This window comes from Phalaenopsis equestris, unplaced genomic scaffold, assembly GCF_001263595.1.
Source record: "Phalaenopsis equestris unplaced genomic scaffold, ASM126359v1 Scaffold000036, whole genome shotgun sequence".
In the NCBI taxonomy this organism is placed as follows: domain Eukaryota; kingdom Viridiplantae; phylum Streptophyta; class Magnoliopsida; order Asparagales; family Orchidaceae; genus Phalaenopsis; species Phalaenopsis equestris.
The window spans coordinates 3,255,141-3,265,996 of record NW_018164478.1 but is presented as its reverse complement, the minus strand read 5'-3'; the positions used below and the strand labels follow the sequence as shown (position 1 = coordinate 3,265,996).

The 10,856-nt window shown below is 35.4% G+C and overlaps 1 protein-coding gene across 1 annotated transcript; it reads right to left on the bottom strand.

The window, feature by feature from the left end:
* Window positions 1–927: 927 nt before the first annotated feature.
* Window positions 928–10,562, bottom strand: LOC110018743 (39S ribosomal protein L41-A, mitochondrial-like). The gene is made up of 4 exons (XM_020716157.1): window positions 10,459–10,562; window positions 10,216–10,370; window positions 4,799–4,863; window positions 928–1,000 (listed from the first exon to the last, which is right to left on the bottom strand). Exons 2-4 carry the CDS (start codon window positions 10,358–10,360, stop codon window positions 956–958), a joined length of 255 nt encoding a protein of 84 aa, XP_020571816.1. The 5' UTR covers window positions 10,361–10,370; window positions 10,459–10,562; the 3' UTR covers window positions 928–955.
* Window positions 10,563–10,856: the final 294 nt, after the last annotated feature.

Genomic DNA, 10,856 nt, shown 5'->3' with positions numbered 1-10,856 from the left:
TGGCTGGCTCAAGAGATTCATATTCATGAAGCTGCCTATAATTTTCGATGTTAATAACATTTTATGATTATTGTTTCATATTTTTTCATGGAGTTTTTGTATGGTAGTCGTCTCTTCAGGTGATGAGTTGTCACAAGATGGGGTAGATATAAAGTAAGTTGGAACATTGATTGTGGGAGTTTAGTCTTTCCATATACAAATGAATGAACTTGACATCATCTTATTGTATTGGTGAGCTTAAATCTTTGCCTCCCAAATGTTATATAGAGAAATAATAGTCAAACTTTTATTCATAAGATAAAAAAAAATCTTGCTTTTTTTTACATATGGTGATATCAAAATCTATGCATTTCATAAATAATGGAATGTCTCTATATAATCATAATATAATATTTGACTTGATTTGAGCCTCAATTTAAGATCAAAACCAATTTGAATAAGTTTAATTTGATTTCCATAGTTGCATGCGATTGAGCTTTTGCACGGAATGCATGGCATATATACCAAATTCAAGCCTCATATGTTCCTCTCGTATTTTGATAACAATTAAATATTAGCTTCACTTGCACAAAAGGAAATAATTTGGGGGGAAAGGGAGTTCACATTATGTATGGAGAGACCGGTCAAGAGAGGCTTAGAGAGAGAGAGGGAGAGAGAGAGAGAGAGAGAGAGAGAGAGAGAGAGAGAGGTTAAAACCCAAAGGGAAAAGGACTTAGGATTGCTCCTAAAAAGCTAAATGACTTTGGATCCATGACATTAATCCATTAAACAAGTATGAAATAGGAATGTAGTGAGAAGGATTTCACAAATTTAATCCGTTCCATGTTGTTGCTACTAGCTGCCTCACTGTCACACCATCATAAAAGAGCTTTAGACCGAAAGAGAATATGTTCAAAAAATGTTTACCGTTATGCGGTCGATGACCCAAGGCAACAAACAACAAAGATATCCGGAATCAACCCAAGTTTTCTTGCCTAGACCTCATGTGAGAACTATGAACCTTTAGTTAAGAAGTTTTATATTAACATCATGATAATTTATGTAATTTCTTCGTTGCTAACATGTATACACACTAAATATACTTCTTCAGCTTACCTGCTTGACCGAAAAATTGCATTCACAAAGTAACAAAACCAGCTTAAGCTTGAATTCTTGACAGCATGTAACCATTAGCAATGAAATGTTAGTACGAAATGATGCTTAGCTTGAATTCTTTAAATGAATGATTGTATAGCGGATCAACAACTCAACGATAACAACGACAAGCCTTTATTGCACTAAGTGGCGTCGTCTACATGAATTCTTTTTCTCCATTGCGTCCTATTGAGTGTCATATAAGGACACAATGGAAAAAAATGATTCAGGTAGCCGACCCCACTTAGTGAGATAAATGATTGTTGTTTTTGTTGTGTTGTTGATCCACCATACAATCATTCATTTAAAGAATTCAAGCTAAGCAAAAAATATTCTCAAAATGTCAGGAAATGATAGTTCCGACACTTTGAGGGCATCAGCTGTCTAGCAAGGTGGTTGGTAGGTCTCCAAGCACAATCTCTGTATACTACAAAAATGTTGGCACAAATCTAGAGGAGATTGGATAACCTGGATTAGAGGCGTGCGATGAAGTTCCATACTAAACAATTGAAATTTTACAAGCAAACAACCGATTAGCTTTATGGAAAAATCGACTGACAGATCCACCGAACGAGAGAACACAAGCAAGTGAATGCACACTTATGTCAAATTATTGGATCTCTTCGAGAGAACTGTGGTCAGTCGACAGAGTCAGCCGACCGGAACATGAGACGATTGGCATAGTCAGTCAACCTGCACATCAGACTATCGAAAGACAGCAAATTTTTATTTGCATTATAATGTAAATTTCTACTAGATAGACATGTCGATTCAATGCTAAGGAAAACTATAGTAATAATTTTTTTCTTTTATGTAACTGTATTTTGAGACCTCTATAAATAGGAGGTCATGACATCAATAAAGAGATTTCTTTTTTGGAATCTCACACGGGAGATTCTCTCATACTCTTGACTTCTCTCATCACAAGCTCTAACTCTCATAGCGTGTTTTCAAAAGACAATTTAGAATTTAACATCCTTAAAGGTGGTGCGGTGAGCGTGTACATGCCGCAGACGAGAAGCACAACAAATTACGACGGAGAAACGCAGCAGAGAGATAGTGCAGATGGAGTTCGATAGAGAATCGATGAACCGAAAAATCCAGCAACAAATTCAAGAATTAAGGGAACAGATGATGGGTCAATATGATGCCCATCAACAAGCAAGCTCGTAAAAGAATGATCAACCTTCGCTCCTCAAGTTTGGATTTTAGAGAACTTGCCGCAGAGGTTTCCCCTAGAGCCACCATCGGCCCCCAACGAGCGAGCTAGTAATCGGGTGACCGAAGGAGATGCAAATTCTAAGCAACCGACCAACATTATATCTACGTCGATGATCAGGAATCCAAGGGAGGGTGTCAAAGTATCTGCTTAGTTTGCCCCTGACATTGCTTTCACTCGACAAGTTTTGGAGACGATACCGCCATCGAAGCCTTCCTCACTTAGATCCCTAAAGGGGAACTGAGCAGACCTGCTATCGTCGGTACTTTGGGTGATCCAGATGGCACCCTCAACAGCGACCGGACAAACCCATTCACGTTGATCCACATAATTGAGGTAATACTGTCGGTTGAATACAACCAACACAGCTAAAGGGTTGTCACAGCTTCTTCGTTCAAAGAAGAGAATCTGGTCAAATGACAGGAAACCAACAATGAAGTGGAAATGCTGGCCCTCGAACTTGTAGAGGAAAGCGAACAAATTCAGCTCTTCGACAGAAAGAAGTGAAAAGGTGGACCGCTCGCTACTTCAACAAACATGTCCGAGAGAAGACATTCATTCGAAGATATTTAGTTTTGAAGAAAGCCGATCTAACCGCTCGTGGATAAACAATCGGCAAGCTGGATCAAATAAGGAGCGACCCATACATAATCAACCAACGCGTCTCTTTGGGGTCTTACAAACTAAAGACTTACGTTGGGAAAGAATTCCCCCAGACATGGAGCTGAGATGACCAAATTATGTTTGAATAATACCCATATCTCTCTGACACATAATAATTTAGATAGTATGCTTAAATGAGTATAATTGATTGATGAAATCCACTCCCTTGTGGCACCAGTTGACGATGCTAAGATATCAACACACATAATTGAAAAAAGGAAAATTTATATAGATCTATCTTCATTGGTACATTTAAATGGAGCTCTCATGACAAATGAAAATAGATAAAATAAGATAATATACTATATGATATAATGTTATGAATTAACTTGAAAGGTCACAATTGAATAGTAAATTTTCATTTATTTTTATGTTGATTGATTAATATATATATTATTTTCTTATGTTTTATATTACTGTAATTTAAAAGTAAGAGTATTCACTGACTAGTTGATAGCTCACACAATTTTAAACTAAACAATTTCAGGTTTAATATTAGATTATAGAATGAGTAACGTAAGGAAGAATGTCTATAAATGACGCAATCAATCCAGAAGAATGTAAATTTATCTTTATTTGTTTTAATAAATTTTATTCATTAGTAGGTTTTTTTAATAATTTATATGATTAATTGTTAGTGATAGTAATTGATATTAGACTTGAATTTCACCGTTTGATCATCAATTCTCTCAAAAAATCCAAGCCTTAGGGCATGGTCATGAGACTCATGGCATAATTTAATGAATGAGTTTCTAGTTTAAGGAATATACATACTGCAATACCTTAGGAAAAGTAAATTACAATTCAAAGAAACAAGATAATTTATTTATTAAAATAATAATAAAGTTCAAATTATATTGCTTTACCCAATAAAAGTAAAGTTATTTGTGATGAACAATGTGATACGTTACCATACGAGAAATAAAGTTAAGGACTTAATTCATCAATTTTATTTTGCCCAATTATCCTTTGGTATAATTTTAGTCTAGGCTCGATAAGGATATACTTGATTTCAGTTTTGATCTTCTCTTGTAACACAAAGTTTAATAATAAGGAAATTATGTCGTATAATGGAATGAAATAACATGAGAAGATGAATTGATATTGAGTTTTTTTGTGTAGCCTCTCATGGGATTTTCTCCCTTTTAAGAATTCTCTTGTTACTTCGACTCTTAAGTCTTGTGTCGCTTATTCTAATGTGTTCATTCATCTATCTTCTCAATCCCTTTTTCCCCTACCTCTTTGACTCTCCTTGTACATAAAATTCATCTTTTGTCTACTCAGTGTGCGTGTTTTATGCCCATTATAACAATCAAAATTTACAGATTAAGCTATGCATATGCTTGAGGCTAACAATATCAATGCCTCTTTTGCATATGCCGTCCATTTATGTGCTTTGGAAGCAAATGTTCAGTTTAGTTGGGGAAAAATGGGGGATGCAAGTGTAAGAATTACAAGAAAACTAGTGATGAAGGTGTGTTGCCAATGGAAAAGTGTTTAAGATGATGATCTTGACTATAAATCAACTATTTAAAGAAAAAAATTTCCATGTAAAGTAAATGAGCCAAATTGGTCCTTTATTTATATAATTTACAGCATATTATTCTGTATTAAACCTAATATATCAGGCAAAAAGAATTACTGCCTCACCTTAACGTTAAAATGTATTACCTTTGTTTTAACATGATTGAATAACCACTCGATGAGTAAAGTTTTGTTTAACACGCAGTTTAGTGTACGTCATTACAATCATGCATGAAACCTGTTAGTTCAATATTTTACCTTGAAGTCGGTCAGATCAGGGATGACATAGCGTGGCAACTTTTCATCCTGCACAACATAACCACCTGCTCCAAATGTTGCATTAATTATAAGAAAACATTCACAGTTTAAGGAAATTCAATTCAATAATGCTTCCAGCAAAGTTCGAAAAAAGTTCAAAAAGTAAACCATCCAATTTAAAAACTAAAATGACAGCTAACGCATTAGACAGTTAAACCAAGCAAAAAAGTGGAAGTTATAAGAGAAACATCCTACAGAAAAAATTTATGACAAAAGAAATTATCAGCAAAAACTTCCTTGTAGCCGGTGAAAGCGGCATGATAATGCTATCTCTCAACCTATTAACTGGCTTTCTATTTATACGTGCATACCACACAATTCCTATCTTTTACATATCTAAAACCTAAAAAGTCATATTTGCATGAATATCACTCAACTATTTAGCATCACAACAAAAATATTACCATTATTATCTTTTTAAAAGTGAAATATATATTTTCATGCATAAGTTTATCACACTATAGTGTTATAAATGTAAATATAAATTTTGGGTGTTAGATTTGTAAATACATAAGAATTGTGTAACAGTCTGAACTCTCACCCACCGAGATATTGTCTGCTTTGACCTGATTGCCTCACAGTTTTGTCTCGGTGTGATTTCTCAGAAGATCGCCCATCCCGAGAGTGCTCCCAAGTGAGTACGCTTAAACTTTAGATTTTATGATGAAATTTCACTGTTAAACCAAAAGGCACCTCGAAGTTTAGGAGTTCATCTTCTTTCTACTTAACGGGTTTCATAATCTCCCTCACTTAAGTAACTTACATCCTCGTTAGTGATCTTAGCCCAAAATCATCTACCAGGCAGGTAGAAATCTAGAGGTGACACCTACATATTTAAGAGGTGGTTCTCACCATATAGCACTTTGTCCGGACTTGGGTAAAAGAGGTGGCTCCCAAGGCGTTACACTTTGTTTTGTATGACACTTAGTTCCCATTTTTAAGTTAGTGAAATGTTCTGATATCATTTGTAATAGCCCAAACTCTCACCCATCGAGATATTATCCGCTTTATAATAATATCACAATCATGAACGCACCGAGCAATGGTCAAGGATAAGCCATATGACATATTTATGGATAAAAGTGATAGAAATAAATACATCAATGTACTAGATGCAAATTTGTTTGATATGGATGAATGTAATACCCCAAAGTCAAAAAATACCCTAGTCGGTTGCTTATAAATAGTTATAATACCTATCAAAACATCAGGAGCTTCACGGTCTTCTTACCACGTCATAACAAATGCTCTAACTGGAATCGCTTGTTTGGGTTGCTCAGGAGCTTGAGGCCGTTGAGTCTAGTATTGCACCATTAAAGGGTATAGATACGTCAATGGCGACTGAAGGTGTTGTTGGTACTGCAATGCAAAAGAACATGACTAATACAGTTGTGACATCATCAATTGTTGTGGTTGCTGCTAAGATTGAAAATAATTATGCTTCGCTTGACCCTTCCCATGATTCTTCTAATATTGACCTCCATTAGACCATTTTCACTTCTTCTTGCATTGATATTTAAATTATGCTCTATCACTTGAGGTAGACCTAAAACTTTGAAGGGACAATCCAAGACCTTATGATCGACACTATAATAGTAAAAACATTTGCCGACAACCAAGTTGCATGTTCCTAATTGCCATTTCCCACAATAAACACGAAGAAAATTTATTTTTTATTTTTGTGCCTGATGATTCTAATGCTGTTTCTTTTGGGAGCTTTCATTTGTCTGTGTATCTAAACTCTTCTGCTTCCTAACATACTTTTCCTCACAGACATTGATCCCTTTCTTCGAGTGAATAACTCGATCCATCAACACTTTGTAAGTTGTACACTTCACAACGGATAAACTCCCTGAATATTTTCTCTCAGGCCAAATAGTAGGTGATAGATATTCTAATCTTCATGATGACTATTTAAGGGAATAAATCTGAGATCCCGAGCAAATCGTGTCTCGTACTCTCGAACAGTCTTCCAACTTCCTTAATTCATTCAAGAGCTTGGCACGATCAAGCATAGAAAAATACTGCTATAGGAATATTCTCTCGAAATCCACCTAATAAATTATTGTGTCTGACCCAAAAGTATTGTGACGATGACTCTCCCACCAATCATTAGCTCCTTCGCGCAACTGAAACGTAGCAATGTTTATCTTGCAATCTTCATATTAATTTATGCCTTGAAAACTATTCTCAATGTCATGAAACCATGCATCCAACTTGATCGGGTCGTCGCACAGTTGAAGGTAGGAAGACGTATCTTCAGAAACTGATTCATCACTCGATCCACGGTACTCCCATTAAGCAAAAGTGAATAATATTTCAATGGTTGAGAGTTTGAGCTATTACAAATTGTGTAGTATGTATGTCATTTTGCCTTATAAAATTCCTATGATACTAAAAATATATTGCCCGTGCATATACCAAAGGCCTACCTAAAAACTTACTTACAATCTAGAAATTTTCAGAAAATATCTTGAATTATGTTTCTGAATAACCCAATTGGTAAAATATATATGGAATCTTCTCCTCAAGCCATACTTTTAAGACACTAGTGTATTCACACGATTCCATGGTCATATGAGCTAATAATAGGCCCCAAATACTAAGCAAAATAAATAATTAAATAAAAGAAAAGAACAAACGATTTAGATGGAAAAGTTAGCTCCTACCACCATTCAAGAAGCCTTGGCACTACCTCAATGACACTCACTCCAAATGCTTTGAATCTAAGAGGCTTAAATCAACAACAAGCCTTTATCCCACTAGGTCGGTTACATGAATCCTTTTCCTCCATTGTGTCATATTGAGTGTCATATTTTCATTAAATTCTAATAAATTAAAATAATTTTTTATACAACATACCCAAGTTTTTTAGGTCCAATTCCAACTTTCTTAACATGAGTTAAATCTAAAATCTCTACTCTCCTAACTGGGTAATCAAATGATCAGCGTTTAATGTGACCGAATCATCTAAGAAAACTCTCTCTAATCTTGTCTGCCGCTGGAGCTACTCCAACCCTTTAACAGAATGTGACCGAATCATCTAAGAAAACTCTCTCTAATTTTGTCTGCCGCTGGAGCTACTCCAACCCTTTAACATATATATTTGTTTCGCATTGTCTCCAAGTGTTAAGCCACTCATCCACCCGAGCATTCTCATCTCAACAACACTTCACTTAATTTTATGCTTATCTTTTACAGGCCAACATTCTACGTCATAAAGCATTACAGTTGTCGCAACTATCTTATAAAATTTTCCTATTAATAAGTCTAAGCGGTACTTTTCTATCACACAATAGGCCTGATGCGTTTCTCCACTTCAACCATCCAACTTGAATTCTAATAATAGCATCCCCATCTATATGAACTAAATGAACTAAAAATAATTAACCACAGAAGAATAGGAGGGTTATCAAATTGCAAATTCGCTAACTTCCCAAGTCATTGTTCATACATTAACAACCAAACCCACTATATCATGAAGTCTAATTTTGCTTTCCATCATTTTAGTCTAAATTTTGAAGAAAATTAAGCATACCACATGTTCCCAAATAGTTCCTGAAGGTAGGTATATCGTTATTAATCACCATTTCACAGAATAAGCTAAAAATGAAGTCAGACTACCTTAAGGGCACAACAATCTGAATACCAAATAAACAGTGTACTACAAGCAACTTAATTCGACTATAATAAGAGGAAGAATCCTCTGCAAATTCATTATCTTACCAGGCCATAACTCATACACTAAAGACCAATCTCAATAAGCCATGAAGGATGATCCTACTTTCCACCAAGATTTTGATAAATTTAGACATACCACGTGTGCCAATATAGTTCTTAAAAACAGGCATAAAGCTCAAAAACGCACTACAAACAAAAAGCTAAAATCAATGGTAGATTACCTACAGGGTGCTCACTCCTGTCATATACATTTAATGATAGATCAATTGTGTGAACCAAAAGCAGTTAAATTGGGCTAGAACAGGGAAGAGATCCCTTTGCAAATTTGCAAACTTCCAAAAGTTGTTAATCGCACACTGATTTAGCTAAATCTTCTAATCATTTAGCATATAATTTAAAGAAAACTAGACATGCCTCATGTTCCAAGACAGTAAGTCTGTCACTATAAATCACAATTCCACACACTATTAAAAAAAAAACAAAGTTAAATTACCTCGAGGGCACTCACTTCAATCATAAGAGCTCTATCATTGTGTAAACTAAAAGCAATTTGAATTGGCTAGCATAGGAGAGAGAACCATTTGCAAATTTGTTAAATAAGGCACAGAAGAGCAATCTAGCTATAGCATGAAGGGTGGTCTCTCGTTCCATCATTTTAGCCTAGATTTTAAGATCATTAGATATGCCTCTGATGCCAAGATTGTTCCTGAAACAAGCCATGTCACTTTAAATAGCAATTACATATCATAAACTAAGGGTCCTCAGGGTCCGTTTGGGGCAACTTGTGCATTTCAGGATAAGCTGCTTATCCTGAAACGCGGACCGCGGGCCGGCCGTGGGGGCGGTCCGCGGCCTGCGTTTAGTGTAAAAACCCAAATGCAGTTTCGGATAAGCTGGCAAAACGCGTGAACCAAACGGTACGGCGACGTTTTGAAAACGCCGCCCGCACTTATAAGCTGCCCCAAACGGACCCTAACTCCAATCAAAATGCTCTAAAGATTAGATCAATTGTGTGAACAAATCAGTTGGCAGCTTGAAGTTAGAAATCATGCATTAAAAACAATGAAGTCCATTAAATCAATCATTTGTTTTAGATTTAGTTAGATGCCAACATTATCAAAACAACCTAAAAAATGATGATTCCATTTCACCACTCAAAACAGCTGAAATCAAATACGCATTTTCCAAAACATATTTTTCTATTTACAAGAGTCCTAACAGCAAATTCAATTCGGTTAGGTTAGGAGACAATCCCTTCGCAAACTTGCTAACTTCCAAGATCTTAGCGCATAAATTAAACAAATCCAAATCCGCATTTGAGGTTCTACCTATAGAGGCCAGCCACAAGCTAGAAGAGAGCAACTACAAATAATTATTGCAGAGCTCAAGTATGGGATTACTGAAAGTACACCACCTCACAGAGCTATTGCTACTGTTGTAGCGTTTGGTAATTACTTTGGAAGAACATAATTACTCTGGAAGGACATAATAACCAGCTTCGGTAGGGTTTATTGGGAATATGATTCCCAAAAACATGCATTTTCGACATTGATACGATTTCCCAATAGTATAATTAGATCAACGGTAGAATTCAATAACGAAAAAGAAAAAAAAAAAAAAAAACTCATACAAAATCGAAGGCACATAAGGCCTCCCAAGAAAGAGGAAGCAATGACCTTTACGAGTATGGAAACCAGTGGGCTTGCAGTTCTTTCCCTTGTAATAATCGCGAGGTGCTCTTTTTGATGACAAAATACTGAGTGAAGATGTCCTCTTTCTCCGCATCGCTCGCCCTAATCCTATTATCAAACCCAGCGGCATCTTCACAAACCTAACACCAGGATTGCATATTATGGAGATGAAAGTAATATTTGTAATCGAAGATATCAAAAAGTGGGAGATGGAATAAAAATGGTAACTGGAAGTTAATTCTGCAGAGATGTAAAGGAATTGGTCTGATCGACGGCGATTCTACCGCGGCCGGGAGTGTTAAGACGTTAGGGTTTAAAGAGCGGGCCTACTCATTAGAGTCACATTTATCAATGAAAGAGCATCTAATAATTTTTTAGCTTTTACGTTAGAAACTAATTTAAAATCATCCAATAAAATTCTAAATGAAATAAATGATCGCTGCCATTCCATTTTTCTAATCAAAATTCACAGTAAAAGGATAAATTTTCATATAAAATAATATCATTATTTTTTAAGTATATATATATATATAAATATAGTTTTTACACATAAAATTAATATTTAAAAAATAGGTACAAATATCACCAGAATAATTAGCATTAATATTTGCCTTTGAATCTTCACA

Bases quoted from the DNA above. Each gene is read 5' to 3' on its own strand.
- LOC110018743 (XM_020716157.1), bottom strand. From the start codon at position 10,360: ATGCCGCTGGGTTTGATAATAGGATTAGGGCGAGCGATGCGGAGAAAG. The intron at 4,864-10,215 runs GTCATTGCTTCC...CATTTGGAGCAG, and splicing joins TGGTTTCCATACTCGTAAAG to GTGGTTATGTTGTGCAGGAT. The intron at 1,001-4,798 runs GTAAAATATTGA...TCTTAACTAAAG, and splicing joins CTGATCTGACCGACTTCAAG to GTTCATAGTTCTCACATGAG.